This window comes from Pristiophorus japonicus, chromosome 12, assembly GCF_044704955.1.
Source record: "Pristiophorus japonicus isolate sPriJap1 chromosome 12, sPriJap1.hap1, whole genome shotgun sequence".
In the NCBI taxonomy this organism is placed as follows: domain Eukaryota; kingdom Metazoa; phylum Chordata; class Chondrichthyes; family Pristiophoridae; genus Pristiophorus; species Pristiophorus japonicus.
Genome location: NC_091988.1, coordinates 24719038 through 24743345, shown reverse-complemented (window position 1 = coordinate 24743345; position 24308 = coordinate 24719038). Strand labels below are relative to the sequence as shown.

At 44.8% G+C, this 24308-nt stretch overlaps 1 protein-coding gene across 2 annotated transcripts in view; it reads right to left on the bottom strand.

The window, feature by feature from the left end:
- cadpsa (Ca2+-dependent activator protein for secretion a) overlaps positions 1-24308 on the bottom strand; it is a 603717-nt gene that overhangs the window by 516304 nt on the left and 63105 nt on the right. For both annotated transcript variants that reach the window (XM_070894664.1, XM_070894665.1), the window contains exon 2: positions 6287-6400. In XM_070894664.1, the coding sequence (XP_070750765.1) occupies positions 6287-6400 (114 nt within the window). The remainder of the gene's footprint in view (positions 1-6286; positions 6401-24308) is intronic.

Here is a 24308-nt window from a genome sequence, read left to right as displayed (position 1 = left end):
AAGTTGCAGGGATTAATGTGGGAGTGGGACTAACTCTTTTCCTCTTTGAAAGAGCCGGCGTAGATCCGATGGGCCGAAAGGCCGTCTTCTGTGCTATACTATTCTATGATAAAACATGAAAAAGGCAGAACCTTTATGAAAAAGATTAAGTTTGTTCCGAGAGACTTTTTGCAGTGGAGATCAATTTCAGAATGCAGGGTTTGCTCACTCACAGACTGGACCTCCATTCTTTGTCCCTCAATCCTAACTCAGAGATTGACAGCTAGTCAGAAATAAAAACTGGGGACACCAGCACAAATGCATAATCCACGTGAATTGACCGGGGAGTGAATATGCCAAGCACACATTCCTAAAAATTAATTAAGTGAATGTACATTAGCCATATACATGTGAACTTCACCATACAAACCACACTCGAAATGGATCACTGCAATAATGTAAATCACTTCTGAACAATATAACTGTTGTTCCAATGGTCATATTTAAATATAATTCACTATATATTATAACTACTTACCTCAATCTAACTGGCATTAAACAGACAAAGAAAATATTACTGTTCATATAGTTTGTTTTCTAAATCACTATTACCAAATAAACATGAAAGTACAGTAATTAAACACCAGCTGTTGCAATTACTGGCTTTAATTGAACCATGGAACACTCTGCTGAATTTATATGCAATGATGGTTGTTAGCTGGGATGTTTTATGTAGAGGCGTAACAAAACTGGAATGGTCGTGAAGAACATTGAGTAAGAAAAGGAGCTCAGTCTGGGATCACACATGAGAAATAGCTATTCGGGAAGCTGCTGAAGGACTGTCGGGACAGATGAAACGTATCCCCAGGGCCTGATAGTCTGTATCCCAGAGTACTTAAGGAAGTGGCCCTAGAAATAGTGGATGCATTGGAGGTCATTTTCCAACATTCTATAGACTCTGGATCAGTTCCTATGGATTGGTGGGTAGCTAATGTAACCCCACTTTTTAAAAAATAAGGGAGAAAGAAAACAGGGAGTTAGCCCGACATCGGTGATGGGAAAAATGTTGGAATCAATTATTAAAGATGTAATAGCAGCGCATTTGGAAAGCAGTAACAGGATCGGTCCAAGTCACATGGATTTATGAAAGAGAAATCATGCTTGACAAATCTTCTAGAATTTTTTGAGGATATAACTAGTAGAGTGGACAAGGGAGAACCAGTGGATGTGTTATATTTGGACTTTCAAAAGACTTTTGACAAGGTCCCACACAAGAGATTAGTGTGCAAAATTAAAGCACATCATACTGGGGGTAATGCATTGACATGGATAGAGAACTGGTTGGTAGACAGGAAGCAAAGAGTATGAATAAACGGGTCCTTTTCAGAATGGCAGGCAATGGCTAGTGGGGTACCTGCAAGGTTCAGTGCTGGGACCCCAGCTATTTACAATATACATTAATGATTTGGACGAAGGAATTGCATGTAATACCTCCAAGTTTGCAGATGACACTAAGCTGGGTGGCAGTGTGAGCTGTGAGGAGGATGCTAAGAGGCTGCAGGGTGACTTGGACAGGTTAGGTGAGTGGGCAAATGCATGGCAGATGCAATATAATGTAGATAAATGTGAGGTTATCCACTTTGGTGGCAAAAAGAGAAAGGCAGAATATTATCTGAATGGTGACAGATTAGGAAAAGGGGAGGTGCAACGAGACCTGGGTGTCATGCTACATCAGTCATTGAAAGTTGGCATGCAGGTATAGCAGACGGTGAAGGCGGCAAATGGCATGTTGTCCTTCATAGCAAGAGGAATTGAGTATAGGAGCAGGGAGGTCTTACTGCAGTTGTACAGGGCCTTGGTGAGACCACACCTTGAATACTGTGTACAGTTTTGGTCTCCTAATCTGAGGAAGGACATTCTTGCTATTGAGGGAGTGCAGCGAAGGTTCACCAGACTGATTCCCGGGATGGCAGGACTGACATATGAAAAAAGACTGAATCGACTAGGCTTATATTCACTGGAATTTAGAAGAATGAGAGGGGATCTCATAGAAACATATAAAGTTCTGACGGGATTGGACAGGTTAGATGCAGGAAGAATGTTCCTGATGTTGGGGAAGTCCAGAACCAGGGGTCACAGTCTAACTATAAGGGGTAAGCCATTTAGGACCGAGATGAGGAGAAACTTCTTCACTCAGAGAATTGCGAACCTGTGGAATTCTCTACCACAGAAAGTTGTTGAGGCCAGTTCATTAGATATATTCAAAAGGGAGTTAGATGTGGCCCTTACGGTTAAAGGGATCAAGGGGTTTGGAGAGAAAGCAGGAATGGAGTTGCATGATCAGCCATGATCATATTGAATGGTGGTGCAGGTTCGAAGGGCCGAATGGCCTGCTCCTGCACCTATTTTCTATGTTTCTATGAGTCAATACCTTCAGAATGGGAGAAAATCAAAGGGAATGGATATGGATTTAAGTGGTTCCTGCATTCATTTAACTAAATTTAATAATACTGGTAAATCTCATATTATAGTGAGTCAGAAGATATGTTATTTATTTGTGTTGTCCTTCTCAGCCCCAACAACGACAGCCATTCCTCCCTCTCCCAGCTGGTGCACAGAGGCCTTCCCCACAACTTTCTCTCCTCTCTTCCAAGAACATAGTCAGGCACTAACACTGCATTCAAATTCCTTCGGGTGGTAAAAGTGTTGCCCTAAGCTATCTGGCCAGACATCCCTGTTTCTCCGCGATGATCCTCTCACTGCTAGTTCTGGATCAAGCTCACAACAGGTTTGCTGCAGATACAGACTATTTGCTGCAAATTGCAAATAGACATTTCTGGTCTCAAAAATAAATTTGAGATTCTCACCTGCAACACAGAGACTGATCCTGGAGAGAAGCAGCATCAGCAGAGAGAAACAGCAGGCGGTTAAGAAAGCAAATGGAATGTTGGCCTTCATAGCGAGGGGATTTGAGTACAGGGGCAGGGAGGTGTTGCTACAGTTGTACAGGGCCTTGGTGAGGCCACACCTGGAGTATTGTGTACAGTTTTGGTCTCCTAACTTGAGGAAGGACATTCTTGCTATTGAGGGAGTGCAGCGAAGGTTCACCAGACTGATTCCCGGGATGGTGGGACTGACCTATCAAGAAAGACTGGATCAACTGGGCTTGTATTCACTGGAGTTCAGAAGAATGAGAGGGGACCTCATAGAAACGTTTAAAATTCTGACGGGTTTAGACAGGTTGGATGCAGGAGGAATGTTCCCAATGTTGGGGAAGTCCAGAAACAGGGGTCACAGTCTAAGGATAAGGGGTAAGCCATTTAGGACCGAGATGAGGAGAAACTTCTTCACCCAGAGAGTGGTGAACCTGTGGAATTCTCTACCACAGAAAGTAGTTGAGGCCAATTCACTAAATATATTTAAAAGGGAGTTAGATGAAGTCCTTACTACTAGGGGGATCAAGGGGTATGGCGAGAAAGCAGGAATGGGGTACTGAAGTTGCACGTTCAGCCATGAACTCATTGAATGGCGGTGCAGGCTAGAAGGGCCGAATGGCCTACTCCTGCACCTATTTTCTATGTTTCTATTATGTAGGATTTGCAACTGAGACTGGCAATGAAAAGATCATCAAGGAGGGAGAGGGTTTAGGTGTAGTGGGAGTAGAGGGGGATGTCAGAGGGACAAAAGTGCCTCTTCATTGGGGGTGGGGGGGGGCGGGGGAGGGAAGGGAAGGAGAGGGGAGAGGACGGAAGAACAAACTTACATGTAGCATCTATAGCATATAGAATATAGCATCTTTCATGACTTTGGGATGATTCACAGCCAATTAAATACTTTGAAGTGTAGACAGGTTAAGTGAGCGGGCAAAAATTTGGCAGATGCAGTATAATGTTGGCAAGTGGAAAAAATTAAAAGAGCAAGTTAATATTTAAATGGAGAAAAATTGCAAAGTGCTGCAGTACAGCGGGACTTGTGGGTCCTGGTGCATGAAACACAAAAGGTCAGTCTGTATGCAGGTACAGCAAGTGATCAGGAAGGCCAATGGAATCTTGGCCTTTATTGCAAAGGGGATAGAGTATAAAAGCAGGGAAGTCTTGTTACAGTTATACAGGGTATTAGTGAGGCCACACCTGGAATGCTGCATGGAGTTTTGGTTTCCATATTTATGAAAGGATATACTTGCTTTGGAGGTAGTTCAGAGAAGGTTCACAAGGTTGATTCCGGAGATGAGGGGGTTGACTTATGAGGAAAGGTTAAGGAGGTTGGGCCTCTACTCATTGGAATTCAGAAGAATGAGACGTGATCTTATCGAAATGTATAAGATTATGAGGGGGCTTGACAAGCTGGATGCAGAGAGGATGTTTCCACTGATAGGGGAGACTAGAACTAGGGGGCATAATCTTAGAATAAGGGGCCGCCCATTTAAAGCTGAGATGAGGAGGAATTTCTTCTCTCAGAGGGTTGTAAATCTGTGGAATTCACTGCCTTAGAGAGCTGTGGAAGCTGGGTCATTGAATAAATTTAAGACAGAGATAGACAGTTTCTTAACCGATAAGGGAATAGGGGGTTATGGGGAACGGGCGGGGAAGTGGACCCAAGTCCATGATCGGATCAGCCATGATCTTATTAAATGGCAGAGCAGGCTCGAGGGGCCGTATGCTCCTATTTGTTATGTTCACTGCTGTGACATAGGGAAATGTGGCAGCCAATTTATTCACATCAAGCTCCCGCATACAGCAATGAGATAAATGACCACAGAATCTGTTTCAGTTTAAGTGGCTGCCACGTTCCCCTTTCCGCTAACCTGACAAACCTGCTCTATGGTGCCCCACTCCCATTGTTCGCCACAGCTGCAGCCCCAGCTCCATACGGCTTCTGCAGCTCCAGGCTTCAGTTCCCTTACGCTTTTAAAGGCTCCAGGTCCTGTTCCCTAGCTCTTCGCCCAATTGCTGCCACTCGCCAGCTTTAGATCCTGTCCCTCAACCACAGGAGTTTCCCAACTTTCATCCAATGCTGGACATCACTACCACCAATTCCTGGCACTGGACTTCATCACTGCCAGCTCCAAATGCTGCACTTCACTGCTACTGTTGGAGGGAGCAGGCAGGATGAGGCTGGGAGTTGGAGGCAAAGTGAGAACCCGAATATGAATATAGATTGAAAGTCCATTACAGGTATCATTACAAAATATTGTCATAAGATCCATTTTATAACATACTGAGGCATCGGTCGATTGAGAAGTCGATCACATTAAAAAATAGGGTTACTGTCATTTTTCTAATGATGCCTGTATTGAAACTTTTCTCTATATTCCTGTGGGGAGGGGGCACTGCACTTATGTGCCACCTCTCCTCTTCACACATTTCTACCATTTCCAAAAGGCTCTAGCATCCCTGCTTGCTCTTTCCTGGAGCTCGGCAGGCTTCAGCCCCTCTTCTTGCTTACTCCCAGACATTACCTCACCGCTCACTCCATCCCCAACTGTTCCCTCTCATCTCCAAGCAGACCAGTATCCCCTCTTGCACTGCCCCCCGGCCCTTCTTAGATAAACCCTGCCTCCTCAATTGCTAATCCTGGCTCCGGCCTTCCTGTTTATTCCCTCCGGACCGGGAAGAAAGCAGGGGATGGTAACTAAATCTCTGGAGGTTTGAACTACAGATTTGTGGCTTGAGGCTGAAATAAATAAGCAAACGCAACAAATCAAGCATGGTGGTCCACAGTGTCAGGTAAAGACAGGAGCATTTCTACAAATGTCATCGGGTTGAACTCTTTAGGTTCAAGAGCTCCACAAGAGAAGAGGATGGTGAGAAACATAGGAGAGACATCTGGAGAGGAAGTGCGTCAGTGGTACACAAAGAGTCTGGGAAACAGAACAAAAAGACTTAATAAAGACTTACAGAAAGAGGGAGAACAGGAGTAAGAACAAGAGTCAGACAACAGAGCTATTGCGATGTCAATGAGAGGAATTATGTAAGAGGCATTCAGAAAGGAAAAAGAAAGATTGACAACAAGAGTTAAAGACATAATAAGAAACTTCTGGTAATAAAGATGCCAATAGGAGGTATGTGCCACAATATAGTGAAACTGCACATTTTAAGTAACTGCTCATAACTCAGTAATTGTAATATAACAGAATAGTTAGCGGCATCTTATAAAGGGCATTCAAATTTAGAAGAATGAAATTGTATTTCCAGGAAAAACATCCAAATAATGGCATTCAACAATATCAAATTATCATTTCCTAACATAGCTGAGGAATGATTAAACTGAAACAAAAAGATACTCTGCAATCTTGCATTAATCTTACCTCAAAATAACTTTGCACAGCATTGATAAAAGCCTCATCTGCCACAATCTGCGTCTCTCCATTCAGGAAAGCCTGGAAGCGATCTTTGACTGTCTGGAGTTGCTGCTTATTTATCTAGAAAAGAAAAACAAAGAATAAATAACTATATTAATATTGAAACTTTCAAAAGCCATTGAGTTTGAAGAGGCAGGAGACTGCTATCAGTCTACATACTTGTGCATCAATACTGTTATATAAATTACTATTAGGTCTTCTCCATGGGCTGATATATTTTGCCAGTAGCTGAAATCTTGACAGCATATTTATTCTTCTGGGGTTTCTCCAATTTAAAACAGTATGAGGAATGAAATTGCGCTTTGAAAAGGACAGAGAGCCCCAACACGCTCCCACCAATCATCACCACCAAAAACAATGAACAAACCTCCTCAGTTTCCTCAGGTGGAATCAGGCGTGCAATTCCTTTTATGTAACTAATCATTTAAAGCCATTAGTAACAGCTATGTTAAAGGTGTAATATAATGTTGCTGTTGTTTCTGATCTCATCCTTAGATCATTAGATCATAGACGCATTAAGATCAAATCCCAGTCTTGCCTTGTGTTTGCAATCGCTCTTCCCCCGAGGTGGGGTGTTTACTCGTCTCAGCTAAATAATTGGAAATAAACACTGATTTTTTAAAAACTGAAGTGTTAATATTCCCATGATTCATCACTGTAAATATAGTGTAATGCTTTCAGTTTTTTTTTCAGGATTGTTATTGCAGTACTGTATTACTCAATCATTCCTATAGCAATTGGACTTGTTTTAACTGTGATATCATATATAGAAACCTTATTTTTCCCTGTCTGAACTTCCTCATGTCATGCACCTTTGAACTGAGAAAATGGGTTGCAAACTTGATCCTGCCAATTCTATTCCACAGACTAGTTGCTGACAGGCTGCAAGAGCAGCCTGAGAAAACAGGCCCTCCCATTTCTCCCTCATTTTGTACAGGAAGCACCTGTCTTCCACACAGTCTCTCCCCCACATCACAGTCGAGGAATCACAGGTATGGTATCCTTGTTATACTTTGTTATTTTTAATGCAACCGGGTACTCTAGACTACCGCATTTTCTTGTTGAGGTCATGGATAAACAAGCTACCACAGTGATCAAAGCATTGTGGACACTAGGATTCAACTACTGAGGAACCCAGTATTTCAAAATAGTGACAAAAATATCTTCCAATGCTGAAAATTAACCTTGAGAAGTTGACAAATTATGTCTGAATCTACTTTTCTTGTCTTCACCCTCCATTGTAAACAATGAAGATTGATCCAGATTTGACCCATGTGACCTATTGTGATGCCATCATCCAGCTATGCATCATGAGAGGAGATGGAACATGTTTAACTATGAAAAATAAAATTGATTTTATTGACTGCAGGGATTTTCTAACTATAATAATTTCCAATCTTGTGCTTCAAAATATTTTTTCAACATGTACATTTGAAGGTTTCAAATATCTCGATTTGATCACCGTTCAATCTTAGAAAGGAATGCAGCTAGGTTTATGTAACCTGCTCTCATAGTTTAACCCCTTATGCCCTTGTTATATTCTGGTGAATTCACCGGAATGTAACAAGGGCATAAGGGGTTAAACTTCGAAGACATTTTCTAAGACATTTATCCTGGGGTTCAGTGCCCAAAACAGAACTCCAGGTATGGTCTATCTGTCCAAGGCTCTGTACAACGGAAGCATAATTTCCTCACTTTTGAATTCCAAACCCCTTGAGATAAAAGTCAACATTCCATTAGCATTTTGGATTATTTCTTGTACCCGTATACAGGCCTTTAGTGATTTGTGTGCATGACACTTAAATCCATTTGCTCCTCCACAGCCCCTCATCTCTCACCATTAAAAAAAATATTCCGATGTGTCTTTCTCACAGCCAAAGTGGATGACCTCACACTTCCCTTAATTGAACTCCAGCTACCATAGTTTTGCTTTTCACTTAGTGTGCCAATGACCCTTTGGGCCCGAATTTGATCAAACCTAAGTTCCGCCCGTTTTTTGACAGTCCCCGACAGTTCGTGCTTTTTTACCGGTCGCTATCGCTGGGGCCGATTGGGTGCGAGATTCATCCCGGTTTTGTTGGCGGGAGCAGCAGGCAGCGGGAGGCATCGGCCGGTAGCAGGAGTTGGCGGTAGGAGCAGGCCTCGCGACTCGGGAAAGATTGGAGGCTATGTACTGCGCATGCGCGAGATTTGAAATCTTTTTTTTGATTGATGTCCTCACTTTTCCCGCGATTGGGACGAAGGGGTCAGCAGTGCATGCGCAGAAAATCTCATGAGTGACTTGCACCTGACAGTTACAGAGGAAAGTCATTGAGAGAGAGAGGGAAGATAATCATCAGACATCTACCTTGAAAACCCATCATGAGTAGTAGAAAAGCTGCCAGGAAGTCCAATGCAGGAAGGCTCAGAGCTCGCTGGTTTACAGATGATGAGCTGGAGGCACTTGTCTCTGAGGTGGAGCGCCGTTAGTGAGAGCTCATCCGGGATGGTCGTGGCAAGCCAGCCTCACCCCAATATAAACGCATTTGGCCGGAGATTGGGGAGGCCTCAGTGGGCACCATGGTTCGTGATGGAGACCAGTGCAGGAAGAGATGGAATGATGTGGTGGCGGCAGCAAGAGTAAGTAAAGATGATCTTGTTGCACTCCCGTACTACTGAAAAAGTATATGTAGCCGTAGTGTGTGTGCGTGTGTTGCATCTGCAAACCGGTTAAAGATTGCAACTTTTATTTCTGCAGAGGAAAAGAACAGCCAACACCTCAAAGCAGTGTGGCACAGGAGGGGTCCAGCAGAGGTCATCGAAGTTGCTGACATCGAGGAGCATGCCTTGGTGTTGGTGGGTGCCCACCCCCGTGCCACCACACATGGTGGTGTGATCCCGTGCTACAGCATGGTAAGTTGATCATTATCCCTGGTCGATGTTACGCTCATGTCATGCAATGTGATGTAAAATGCATTTTAATATACTGTGTGTCGGCTATTTAGGGTGTGGTGATGTAGCCTTGAAATAAGACTGTGAGACGTCACGGTAACTCATGTCATCATTACCAACTCCCCGCCCCCCCACCCACCCCGCTGCCAAATATTGATGAATCAGAGAGCACCGACTTAGGCACCCCATCCACCTCTGGCACGCAAAGGCCATGTGCAACATCAACACCATCCACTTCAACCTCATCAGGAACCAGCACCAGCAGCTCCTTCTGCAGCCCCCACCCCCCCACCCCACCCACTCAACATCCCCCATAGCCCCCGCATACAGAGACGAAGACCAGGAGGAAGAGCAGGGAGAAGGCCCAGTGTTTGTCCCACTTCTCGTGGAGGTGGAAGAGGAGGACTCCACCCACTTGACATGTGCGCACAACATCGCTATCGGGGTCCGAGTTTTTGGGCTTTGACTCGAAGGAAGCGGGACCAGGCGTTGTGAAGCGCTGCACCCGTGCCATTAAAGCCACCAAGCCGCATCCATCCAGGTGGATGCAGCAAGGAGATGATGATGCAAGATGGGTGGAAGCAATGCAGGAAATGGTTCAGCTGTCGAGGGCCTAGGTCGAGAGCTCCTCCAGGCCATGGCTGGGATAGCTGCCAACATCGCCTCGTTTGCAGAGCAGCATACCAACAGTATCTCGCAGCTGATCACTGCGGTGCAGCAAACCGTCGACTCTGTCGATGCCGTGTGGCAATCGATGGTCTCGGGATATGGCATGGAACCCCCGTCCTCCCCCGCTCCTTTGCCATACCAGCCAGGCCGACAGAACCAGAGGGTCCAGAGATGCCAGCATTTTCCAACTCAGCGCCTCCATTCTCTCCGCGACGAACACGACAGCAGCGCTCTGGGTGCACTGCTGCACAACGTGCTGGGACCGGCGCGGTGAGGGGCAGGGGTGTGGGTTGGCTTGGAGTGGGGGGAAAAGAGAGGTGGTGGGAGTGGTAGAGGATTGTGTGTTGGTGATGTTTGTATATATTGTTGATGATGTTGCTGTTGGTGTTTAAGATGTTGCCTCTAATGGGACTAAAGGCGGACAAGTCCCCTGGACCTGATGGCTTACATCCTAGGGTCTTAAAAGAAGTGGCTCATCATCATCATAGGCAGTCCTTTGGAATCGAGGAAGACTTGCTTCCACTCTAAAAATGAGTCCTGATGTGGCTGAACAGTCCAATACGAGAACCACAGTCCCTGTTACAGGTGGGACAGATAGCCGTTGAAGGAAAGGGGGAGCGGTGGGACAGATTTGCCACACGCTCTTTCCGCTGCCTGCGCTCGGTTTCCGCATGCTCGGCGATGAGACTCGAGATGCTCGGCGCCCTCCCAGATGCACTTCCTCCACTTAGTGCGGTCTTTGGCCAGTGACTCCCAGGTATCAGTGGGGATATTGCACTTTATCAGGGAGGCTTTGAAGGTGTCCTTGTAATGTTTCCTCTGCCCACCTTTGGTTCGTTTGCTGTGAAGGAGCTCAGAGTAGAGCGCTTGCTTTGGGAGTCTCGTGTCTGGCATGCGAACAGTGTGGCCTGCCCAGCGGAGCTGATCAAGTGTGGTCAGTGCTACAATGCTGGGGTGTTGGCCTGGTCGAGGACTCTAATGTTGGTGCATCTGTCCTCCCAGGGGATTTGCAGGATCTTGCGGCGACATCATTAGTAGTATTTCTCCTGCGAATTGGTGTCTATTGTACATGAGCTCTGAGCCATACAGGAGGGCGGGTATTACTACAGCCCTGTAGACCATGAGCTTGGTGACTGCAGAAATAGTGGATGTATTGGTTGTAATCTACCAAAATTCCAGCGGATTGGAAAAGGCAAATGTAACACCCCTATTTAAAAAAGGAGGCAGATAAAAAGCAGGAAACAACTGAGCAGTTGGCCTAACATCTGTCGTTGGGAAAATGTTGGAGTCCATTGTTAAGGAAGCAGTAGCGGGACAATTGAAAAAGCATAATTCAATCAAGCAGAGTCAGCATGGTTTTATGAAAGGGAAATCATGTTTGACAAATTTGCTGGAGTTCTTTGAGGATGTAACGAGCAGGGTGGATAAGGGGGAACCAGTGGATGTGGTGTATTTGAATTTCCAGATGACATTCCATAAGGTACCACATAAAAGGTTACTGCACAAGATATAAGTTCACGGGGTTGGGGGTAATATATTAGCATGGATAGAGGATTGGCTAACTAACAGAAAACAGAGAGTCAGGATAAATGGGTCATTTTCCAGTTGGCAAACAGTAACTAGTGGGATGCCACAGGGATCGGTGCTGGGGCCGCAACTATTTACAATCTATATTAACGACTTGGATGAAGGGACCGAGTATAATGTAGCCAAGTTTGCTGATGATACAAAGATGGATGGGAAAGCAAATTGTGAGGAGGACACAAAGAATCTGCAAAGGGATACAGACAGTCTAAGTGAGTGGGCAACAATTTGGCAGATGGAGTATAATGTGGGAAAGTGTGAGGTTATCCACTTTGGCAGAAAAAATAGAAAAGCAAATTATAATTTAAATGGAGAAAATTTGCAAAGTGCTGCAGTACAGAGGGACCTGGGGGTCTTTGTGCAAAAAGTTAGTATGCAGGTACAGCAAGTAATTAGGAAGGCAAATGGAATGTTGGCCTTTATTGCAAGGGGGATAGAGTATAAAAGCAGAAAAGTCCTGCTACAACTGTACAGAGTATTGGTGAGGCCACACCTCGAGTACGGCGTACAGTTTTGGTCTCCGTATTTAAGGAAAGATATACTTGCATTGGGGACTGTTCAGAGAAGGTTCACTTTGTTGAGTGCTTCCAAATTAATTACATACAGGATTCATTCATTTGGCAGGGAAAGATGATTCGTATCCCCGCAGCATCAGATGAACTCAAACACAGGCCCCAAGGATGAAAGGACGTAGTTGTAACCTGCTATGTCACTGAATCCCCAAAACAAGAATAGATTTTTTTCATTACTCTGCACCAAAGAGAAAAAAAATAGACTTTTAAGCAGCAAGGTGAAAGTAGTTCAATATATGAATAGATATCTATCTATTGGAACTATAAGATATGATGCCAGAATACTGGCACCGAGCGGAGCCAATTACTACTTGTACTATAAATTTTGCATTTATGACAGTCCACAGTGCGTTACTGCAGCTGAGGACTGCACTTCAGTTATCAAGTGTCAAATAATGCAAGATAAAAATGTAATAATACTGTGAAAACAATCTTCTAACCTTCTCTTCCTCCCAGATTAAAGAGCTGCATGAAAGCTGATGAGAATTCTAAGTAAATAGAGCAAGGTATGCTACAGTTTAACTCTGATACACACCACAGGAACGATGTAATCATGATATATTTTAGAATTGCACGAACCCTGCCTTCTTCTAGGAATGTTATTTCTGTATAGTAAAAGAACTATATTACAATTGTTCAAGCCATTTACCTGCACATTTACCAAAATTAGCATTGTTGACTATTGTCATACCAGGGGATTAAAAAAGGACATGGGGGGAGGAATTGCACTAGTCGCTATGTGTCTAGGTGCCATTCTGAATGCACTTAGCAACCATGGTGACTATCGTACATTTTAAATATCATAATTGTGGTGGATATCATAAAACCCAGTTGCTGATCACGTGTCACCTCTGACCCTGACCCCCTTCCTCCCCCAAGTCATACAAATCTTCATGGTGGTGCAGCGTTTGCACAACATTTTATGCTACATCATCTAATCTGGATGTTCCCAATTTACACAGAATAAAACACCAGACATCTCGGGGCCAAAATTCTGTCTTAAACTCTGATTCAACACAGTATATCTACCAGATTGATTAAAGATTGATCCTGATTATTGAAGTGACTGGAAATTGGCTTAAACTCAGGAGGACATCATGCCTGCTCTCCACTGCTCACTCTGCCAGTGACCCGATTAGTGCCACACAGCCAGCTGGGTCAGACTGCCTCCATCCATGCAAACTGCATCTAAGCCATCGTCCAAAGCTGGTCAGGGACGTCGACTATGGGCATCTGAAGTGTCCTCAATGGAAGCTCAGCAGCTTTCCACTTCCCAAGCTGTAGTCACAGGGGAAATACTTTGTAAGAGCACTAGAATAGGAAAACACAAGACAGCACTAAGTAGTTGTACAGGATTGATTCTTAATTATTTCTGTTAAATATTTGACACAGATGGAATGGAGTTGTGAAATTTAAAAAAAAAAATGTGGAATTTGTGTTGGTGTTAATGTTAATATTTGTAGTAAAGTGAAGGAGAGACACAAAAGGCTGGACTGAATTGGTAGTAAGGACAGTGGTGATGAGGATTGTGGGACTGATGGTGTACTGGGGAGGGGAGGGATGGTTCAGGTGAAGTGCTCTTGGATGAATTGCTGATGAAGAGCTCTGGCAGCTAGGTTGGTGTTACTCATGCTCCTCCTCCCCTTCATGCTGCTCTTTTCCCTCTGCCTCATGTCTCTTCATTTCTGTCTGGAAAGCAGGTCGGTGTTCCATCCTGACCTCCATTCCAATCTTCAGTGCCTGGTTTACAGGAACACTTCTTTTGAGACAGGCAATGTGTTCAATGATAAATTCAATCTTCTCAAGTCCGGTTCTCAGTGTTACATCTGTGTAGCGGATAAAGTCGAACTATCTCTAATTCCCAGCAGCTGCACCTGACAGCACATACCTAATCTCTGGATGTCTTTCTTAAGCAGCATCCATGTCTTAGACCCACACAAAAGTATCGGAAGGCCACAGGTCTGACAGATCTGTGCTTTTGTTGGTTTTTCACCTTCTTATGGCTCCAAACCCTGGGCGGGTCCTTCATTGCTGAAGCTGCTAAGCCAATTCTCCTCAGTATGTCTGGCTCTGGACACCCATTTAAACAGAGTTTGCTGCACCAGATCTGGGGTACGGCAGCGATACGCCTGCGACACATCAAAATGAGTCTGAATTAGGTCATCTGTCCCTGACTTTTGCGTGTCAATGAAGCCCTCAGCTACCTGACTCATTTTGAAGTGTCGCAGGCATATCGCTGCACACGCTGTCCAAATTCTGCCTGGTAAAATGTTGCAGGGGACAGGTGCGGCGAGGGCAAGATGAATAACACTTTGTGACAAGTTAAAGCCCCACTCCACGCACCCCATTCTCACCGGGGGCGGGGGGGGGGGGGGTGGGGGTTAGAATCAACCTTTACCTGACAAAATATGAGTTGGATACGTTTTTAAGAAACTAGCAATCTCCTGTGGTGCTGCACACAAGTCGAGGCAAAGAGCACTTTTCATGTCAAATAGGGATAGAGGGTGTGGAAAAGGAGAGACAGGGATAGATCTTGGTTTTGTGCGATAGCGTAAAATAGGTGACAGTGAGTTGGCAGCCCGTTTTACATCTCTCCCAATTTTTATTTCCGTTGAAGCCGGACAGTGAAAGGTTAATGTTGCCTCAGTGGATGGGGGTTTCCAGCAGATGCTTTATCATTCGTGGGAGGTAGAATTTGTTTAAAAGCAAATCTTTTTTGGCAGTCTTTTAACCAGTACGAGGATTAATTATTCAGAGCTCCGCCTTTTTGCGGACTGCATTCAGCCGCAACCAATTGCAAGGGCTTTCCAGCTCATTCTCTAACTGGTATTTCAGTTATTTTTCTGGGTTACGGGATTTGCTGCTTTTATTTTTAATAAGGTGATTTATATATTTTTTTAAAAAGAACTTAAAAAAAAACATTCCCACTTTTATGTGGTTCCAAAGTTGAGATCTTTATTTTTGCTTCGGATGGCCCGGTCACATACATTTATGTCAAGTAATATTATATTCAAAGTACCTATAGCTGCAGTACCACTAGAATGTTGAGACCACTCACCGTTCTTATCATATAACAGATAACTCTAACTGATGTGAGAAAAGTACTTCTTGAAATAATGAAGTTGGCTTTTAAAAGTTGCAAACAAAATTTTTCGATTACATTTTTATTTATACACTAGCTGATCTCCCATATCATGCATGGTCTGGGGTCTGGAGATGGTTGTTATTCTGAGGTAGGAATGGCTTACAGCAGGGGCAGCGTAATGTAGCATTGAACTGCAGGTAGGGCAGCTTAGGATAATAGCAGAGAGGAAGGCTGAGAGGCAAAGTGGGTGAGGGAGCTCCTGAATAGAGCACAGCAAGGGAGACAGGGAGTGGAGCACAACAGAGACTCCAGGGAATGGACCATAGCAGTTGAAGCAGGCAATGGGGAATAGCAAAGAATCCAGTGAGCAAGCAGGGAGTGAGCAAGAAAGGGAGTATGCTATAAAATAAAGCCACTGTTCTGTGAGAGGAGGAGGTATTTACCGGCTTAATAGTGCCAGCATTGCAGTACACTATGACATCAGCTGGAGTGATCATTTTAATTTCCCCCTCGATCTAACTTCCAACCAGAAACTGCGTGTTGGACTAAAGATATTTAATTTGTCCAATCATAAAATCAGGATAAGCTTAAGATGCATAGGGGTTCAATTTTCCCCAATGCCGTTTTTTGGCATATTGCCAGAGTTACGCCCGTTTTTTTCTCGTCCCAACTACTCCAAAAAAATAAGGAGCAAGTTTCCCCGTTCTATTTTTTGAAATTGGCGCCACGCAGTCTGTCCTGTAGCTTCGGGGGGGGGTGGAGCCTAATATCTGCACCGAAAAAATGATGCCCCCCCCCACCTTCAGCGCATGCGCGGAAAATAAAGGAAGTTTTTGACTGCGCGCATGCCCAGTACAGCTCCCGGTCCGCATTCAGCCATTTTTAAAGAGCCAGTTGTGGGTGAGAACTTTAACTCTCATTGGAAAAATCGGAGCTGCAATACTATATGCAATACGGTTCAAGGACCAAGAATTTCTCACAGGATGAAGTGGAGGCACGAGTTACTGTGATTGAGGCCAGATGGCAGGAGCTGGACACCAGCAGAGGTCACATAAAAGTTTCACCAAAAGAAATGAAGAAACGCTGGGACCAACATGCAGAAGATTACTGGGCAATGGTGACCACCCCGAGGTCTGTAGGCCAGTGCAAAAAGAAGTGGCAGGAGCTTGGTCAAGTAGTTAGTGTAAGTAATATTTTCATTTATTTACTGGAATTGCAATTGTAAGTGTGACCATCTGTATATGTCCTACCCAGCAAAAAGACACCCTCTCTAAAATGTTATGTTTTCATCTTTGCAGAGGAAGGTGGCACACAACAAACGGGAAAGAACTCGAACAGGAGGAGGCCCAGCAAATCTGCACCCACTGACACCCTTGGAAGAGAGGGTCGCTGCTTTGATGGGTCCTGCCTGGAGAAAAGCAACCACCACTGCACAAGCTGGGCCCACACTGGAGGGAGAGAATAAGTCCTGCAAATTCCACAGTCTGGCTTTGCTAAAAGTTAAGTACTGCGCGGGCTAGCCAAGCTTCGGTTCATGGGGATGTCTCCATCAGCTACGCTTCGGTTGATGCAAAGTGCTACCATTCATCGTGGTCCTTCAATATGAGCCTGCTGCCTGCGCTGTGTGAGCCTACTCATGCCACCCACCCTGCCCCCTCCTCTGCTGCTAACCATTTGTCAGTTCTGTTATATTTTGCAGAACTTGAGGCCAACCCTGACGATGCAGAAGATTCAGACGCGGACGAGCCTGAAGAGGAGAACATCTTCCAATCCCACCTTCCTGACCAAGAGCATGGGGGTGAGGATGAGGGGGAGGGGTAGTGAAGGATGAAGCCCCCACTGTTATACTCACTTTGGAGGAGTGCAGGTGCACCCAATGAGGTACCGGCCCCTTTCCTGAGTGGTACGAGTGTTGTTGGGACATTCCATGGTTTCCCACAGTCCGAGGCTGGGGATTCCAGTGGGGTGAGGTGAGGCACACCCAGGGCCCCACTGTCTGAGGCTGCGGGTCCCAGAGGCGTGCAGCGAGCCACACCCAGGATGATGAGGGGAAGGAGAGCTCTATAGCACTCTCCTGAGGTGCAGGATCTAACAGATGTGGTTCAGATAATGGCAATGAGTGCGGAGAGCATTGACCTTACGCGATTACTCCTGGACACCATCAGTGGGGTGGGTGATGAAGTATTGGGACTGTCGGGAGAAGTAACAACACTCTCTCGAGAAATGGGAACACTGTCTGGGAACATGAGGGAAAGAATGTCTCAGTCAACGGAAACAATGTCGGTGCACATGAGGGAGGGAATGTCGCAGGTAGCTGATGCGCTGTCAGTGAACACGAGAGGGAATGTCGCAGGTAGTTCAAACACAGTCAGTGAACATGAGGGAGGGAAATGTTGCAGGTAGTTGACACACTGTTGCTCAACATGAGGGAGGGAATGTCACAGGTAGCTGAGACACTGTCGGCAAACATGAGGGAGTGAATGTTGCAGATAGTTGAAATACTGTCAGTGAACATGAGGGAGGGAATATTGGAGTTAGCTGCTGCAATAAAGGAACATGTCCAGACCCCGCGCCCATTGACAGAATCAACTGCCCCTCCCACTCCAACCCCCAGACCAGCCTCTGAAGAGGCCCAAGCCAGACCTTCCATATTACCGCCTGCCCCGACCCCCTCCACCCCCACCCCCCCCCCCCCCATCAAGAAGTGCGCATTACCCAAGATGTTCGAAAGAATAAATTTGGTACCAACCCGAGAAATGCTGCGCCATCGCCTGCGGGCAGGGGTGGAGTCAACAAGACCAAGTGCAGCGGGCTGTCTTAGAATAAGGTGCAGGAGAGATGGGTGCAGCCTTTCTTTGTGGTCATTGTTCTTATTCTTATTGTTGCAACTGTTCTCAAATTAAAAGTTTTTTGTAAGTTATGTAAATTTACAAGTTTAAAAGTTTGTAAGTGATCTTCGAGTTTGTAAGTGATCGTAGCTGAAAACTTTAAAGTTTGATACAAGAATATTTTTATTAAAGTTAATTTAAGTACAAACAAATGTTTGTTAAAACTTTTGAATAAAATATATTTTGAATTATAACTGAATCATTTCCATTATTTGTTCCATTATTAACACAACTTTTTGAAGTAAAGAAGAATCATTTCCATTATTTGTTCCATTAACACAACACATTACGGAACAGGTCCAAACAGTAAACATGATCCATTTTGATTAGTTGCCGTTGAGCCTTCAGGTAACGAAGCGTTCACGGATGAGCTGCTGACGCAAGGCTCGAGCAATTGTTAAAGGGGCACGACGGCCCGCCCTCCTCTGTCGTCGTGCTCCAGGTTCGGGTAGTTGCATGGCTTCCTCGTCCTCCCACTCCTCCTCCTCCTCGTCATCTGCATCTTCCTCCTCATCATCAACCACTCTCACCTCACCTCAGGCAGCTGCTGCTGCCTCATGATGGCTAAGTTATGCAGCACACAACAGTGAACTGACCGACAATCTCAGGGGAGTATTGCAAGTAGCCTCCGGAATGGTCCAGGCATTGCAAACACCGTTTCAAGATGCCAATGGTCCTCTCTGTTATGCTGCGCGTCGCAATGTGTGACATGTTGTATTCCTGGTCAGCTTCCGTCCGGGTTACGCGTAGGGATGTCATGAGCCAGGTGGCGAGGCCGTACCCTTTGTCTCCCAGTAGCCAGCTCTGCTCTTCCGGCTGCTGCTGAAACATGGCAGATATAGCGCTCTCGTGTAAGATGAACGCATCATGGGTGATCCCAGGGTACCTTGCATCAACTGACATGATGCGATGCATGTCGTCACACGAGTTGCACATTAACGGAGTGGAGGCCTTTTCTGTTGCTGTATGTCTCGGAATCCTCCAAAGGTGCTCGCAAGGCGATGTGGGTACAATCAACGCAGCTCTGTACCTTTGGGAAGCCAGCAATCCTGGAGAAGCCCACAGCCCTTTCACACATTGCCTGGGTGGTCATGGGGAACTATAAGTAGTCATTTTTAAAAAAGGAGGGAGAGAGAAAACAGGGAATTATAGAACGGTCAGCCTGACATCGGTAGTGGGTAAAATGATGGAATCAATTATTAAGGATGTCATAGCAGCGCATTTGGAAAGAGGTGACATGATAGGTCCAAGTCAGCATGGATTTGTGAAAGGGAAATCATGCTTGACAAATCTTCTGGAATTTTTTGAGGATGTTTCCAGTAGAGTGGACAAGGAAGAACCAGTTGATGTGGTATATTTGGACTTTCAGAAGGCTTTCGACAAGGTCCCACACAAGAGATTAATGTGCAAAGTTAAAGCACATGGAATTGGGGGTAGTGTGCTGACATGGATTGAGAACTGGTTGTCAGACAGGAAGCAAAGAGTAGGAGTAAATGGGTATTTTTCAGAATGGCAGGCAGTGACTAGTGGGGTACCGCAAGGTTCTGTGCTGGGGCCCCAGCTGTTTACACTGTACATTAATGATTTAGATGAGGGGATTAAATGTAGTATCTCCAAATTTGCGGATGACACTAAGTTGGGTGGCAGTGTGAGCTGCGAGGAGGATGCTATGAGGCTGCAGAGCGACTTGGATAGGTTAGGTGAGTGAGCAAATGCATGACAGATGAAGTATAATGTGGATAAATGTGAGGTTATCCACTTTGGTGGTAAAAACAGAGAGACAGACTATTATCTGAATGGTGACAGATTAGGAAAAGAGGCGGTGCAACGAGACCTGGGTGTCATGGTACATCAGTCATTGAAGGTTGGCATGCAGGTACAGCAGGCGGTTAAGAAAGCAAATGGCATGTTGGCCTTCATAGCGAGGGGATTTGAGTACAGGGGCAGGGAGGTGTTGCTACAGTTGTACAGGGCCTTGGTGAGGCCACACCTGGAGTATTGTGTACAGTTTTGGTCTCCTAACCTGAGGAAGGACATTCTTGCTATTGAGGGAGTGCAGCGAAGGTTCACCAGACTGATTCCCGGGATGGCGGGACTGACCTATCAAGAAAGACTGGATCAACTGGGCTTGTATTCACTGGAATGAGAGAGGACCTCATAGAAACGTTTAAAATTCTGATGGGTTTAGACAGATTAAATGCAGGAAGAATGTTCCCAATGTTGGGGAAATCCAGAACCAGGGGTCACAGTCTAAGGATAAGGGGTAAGCCATTTAGGACCGTGATGAGGAGAAACTTCTTCACCCAGAGAGTGGTGAACCCATGAAATTCTCTACCACAGAAAGTTGTTGAGGCCAATTCACTAAATATATTCAAAAAGGAGTTCGATGAAGTCCTTACTACTAGGGGGATCAAGGGGTATGGCGAGAAAGCAGGAATGGGGTACTGAAGTTGCATGTTCAGCCATGAACTCATTGAATGGCGGTGCAGGCTAGAAGGGCCGAATGGCCTACTCCTGCACCTATTTTCTGTGTTTCTATGTTTCTATTCCTCCAGGCATATAGTGCAGCAGTCACCTGCCGAATGCAGATATGTGTTGCAGGTTGAGAAATGGAGCACACATCCCCAGTTGTGGCTTGGAACGATACATAGAGTGAAAGCGCAGCTGTAACCTTCACTTCAACTGACAAAGCAGTCATCCTGATGCTTCTAGGTTGCAGGTCTGCTTTTACTAACCCACAGATCTCAGTTACAACTTATTTGCAGAAACATAGCCTTCTGACACAGTCTGCATCACTCAGGTGCAGGTATGAACACTTGTCTCGATATACCAGACGTGGGTAAGGCCTCCTACCCATCATCCAACGTGCTCTGAGGTTCCTCATGCAATGATGTCGAATCATTTGTCTCCTCCGCAGCACCATCATGCAGAAGGCTTGCACGAGGTATGGAATTGTCAGTCTTGCTCCCATGATTAAATTGTACCTTTGCAAGAAGCTCAAAACGGAAGGCAGGACAAGCTTCTTTGTGGTCTCTGTTCCCAAGGTCCACGCCCTAGTATGGACCACACCCAGGTCTGAGCATGCGCAATGGTCTTGCTTAGATCGGGAAACAGCCCCTCCCCCCCCGGGCATCATTTGATGCTGCTTGCTTCATAGTGTAAAGCTTCTCATGCCGTCAGTTTGGTTTCCATACCCCCCCCTCCCCCACCCCCTGAGCTTCTTTTGAAGCCGAGCCCCAAGCCCTTGTCCGGGTGAGGGACCGATTTTGCCGACGAATGCTCTGACCCTCGAGCCCAGTTTGGAGACAGTCGATGGTGGCATGGCACTTTAAAAAAAAACTTAAAGAATTGCATGATACTTCCATTTTCTGTGCCTTCAGTTGGAAAGATTTAGGCTTGATTATGCATATTTATGTGTTCTTGACTCCTTCAAAACTTCGCCTAAAATCAATGGCTTCTTTCTGCGCCGATTTTTTGATGTGCATTGATTTTTCTTCAGTGCCCAGGCTTTTTGGGAGTGGTCACATACGCCTTCCGAGGAGAATTGTAAGCTGGCAAAACTTGCATAATTGTGAAAAACTGGCACAAACACCAGGTTATCAGAGCCCATGGGGTGATGGGCAGGCGGCCTTACCCACATCGGGTATATCGAGACAGGTGTTCGTACCTGCACCTGAGTGATGCAGACTGTGTGAGATGGCTGCGTTTCCACAAAGAAGTTGTAACTGAGATCTGTGAGTTAGTAAAAGCAGACCTGCAACCTAGAACCCTTACACTATGCCACTATGACAAAAAAAAAACGAACCTAAAAAAATCGTTACTAACTGAGTTATGTTGGTGCACAATCTTTGGGGAAACTTGGATTTTTACATTTAGGCCAAAAAAAACGGTGCAAGTCACTGGGGAAAATTGAGCCCTCAAAATGCACAGGTGTGGTTGAAAATTCTAACTGGTGTGTGAAAAATACTTCTTGCAGGCTTTTCTGTAGAACAGGCCTTTATTGTCACCAGTTTATGATATGTCCTTCATAAACCTACACAGGAAGACATACTGGCCTAGAGATCCATCTCGAGCGGCGGCGCGAGATGGGTGATATCGGATCAGCCGCCCATTATAGTTAGAGCCTGATATTCAGTTCCACTGCAGTCAATGCAACTGAGCATCAGGCACTGCGTAGAACGGGCAGCAGACCTAACACCACCCGTCTTGCACCACTGCCCGAGATGGATTTCGAGGCCAATGTTTCCTGTGGTTATTTTAGGTTTATGGGATCATAGCATGGGAACGGTTTGTTGATTGTTTCTGCCGATTGTGGAATCTGAGGGAGTTGTTCGGTGGCTGCCTGGCTTAGGAAACATTGAAACCGATTGACATGCAGGCACAAAAGCAGATCATGGTCCCATAATATGAGTGAATAATGTGAATAAGGTGGATGTAAAGCAGAGAATGTCAGAACGTTTCTCAGAGCAGAACTGGACATGCTCAGGTGACTGTAAGGTGACTTGAGTTTGATCACCTCGGAACCTTGTATTATTTAGCAGGTTTTATTAACATTTATCAACATCTTATTTACTATATTCTAAGTATAACCTTTGTATTTTAACTTCAATACTTCTTGTATTGTAGCTTCTTTTAGAACAGCAATAAAATATATATACTTCCCTCTATTCCCTGAGTATCAAAGACCGAATCTAACAAAAATTACTCCCAAATGGTTTGAGATAAAAATATCCAGTCAAAATCTAGGCTTTTGAGACTGACCAGGTAAGTATTTTAATGAAGGTATTAAAAGATACAAACAATTCTGTAAGAAAATGTAACAGTAATCATGAAACATGTAATTCTTTCTATTTTGATTATGTTTAAAATTTTGTGAACTGGGAAAAAAATTGCAGACAATTTTTTTTCCATTTCACAAAGTTTTAAGCATAATCAAAATAGAAAGAATTACATGTTTCATGATTACTATTACATTTTCTTGCAGACAATTTTTTTCCAGAAATAATTGTGTGTGATTTCATTGCTTCATCAACAATTGTGGTAGGAACCATCTATTACACCCTGAACATCGGGAAAGTCAACAACCCTGTAAAACTGGATGGCCTTATCTCGCTGCTACCTTGCTATGGTGTCAAAGGTGATGTATTCCGCAGCTCTCCTGTAAACTGCTTCACTTATTTGACCGTGGCTGCCTGAAATGATCCTGTGCTATAGAGGTGAGTGAGGTCAATACCTTCATAGCCACGGAGAGAGCATTGCAGACACATGGATGAACTTCAACAATTGTACATCCCTGTCTGGCGTAAAAATAAAACAGGGGAGGTGGCTCAACCGTGGCTAACAAGGGAAATTAGGGATAGTGTTAAATCCAAGGAAGAGGCATATAAATTGGCCAGAAAAAGCAGCAAACCTGAGGACTGGGAGAAATTTAGAATTCAGCAGAGGAGGACAAAGGGTTTAATTAGGAGGGGGAAAATAGAGCATCAGAGTAAGCTTGCAGGGAACATAAAAAGTAACTGCAAAAGGTTCTATAGATACGGGAAGAGAAAAAGATTAGGGAAGACAAATGTAGGTCCCTTGCAGTCAGAATCAGGTGAATTTATAATGGGGAACAAAGAAATGGCAGACCAATTGAACAAATACTTTGGTTCTGCCTTCACTAAGGAAGGCACAAATAACCTTAATGAAATACTAGGGGACCGAGGGTCTAATGAGAAGGAGAAACTGAAGGAAATCCTTATTAGTCAGGAAATTGTGTTAGGGAAATTGATGGGATTGAAGGCAGATAAATCCCCAGGGCCTGATAATCTGCGTCCCAGAGTAATTAAGGAAGTGGCCCTAGAAATAGTGGATGCATTGGTGGTCATTTTCCAAAATTCTATAGACTCTGGATCAGTGCCTTTGGACTGGAGGGTAGCTAATGTAAAACCACTTTTTAAAAAAGGAAGGAGAGAGAAAACACAGAATTATAGACCGGTTAGCCTGACATCGGTGGTAGGGAAAATGTTGGAATCAATTATTAAAGATATAATAACAGCGCATTTGGAAAGCAGTGACAGGATCAGTCCAAGTCAGCATGAATTTATGAAAGGGAACTCATGCTTGACAAATCTTCTTGAATTTTTTGAGGATGTAACTGGGAGAGTGGACAAGGGAGAACCAGTGGATGTCGTGTATTTGGACTTTCAAAAAGCTTTTGACAAGGTCCCACAGAAGAGATTAGTGTGCAAAATTAAAGC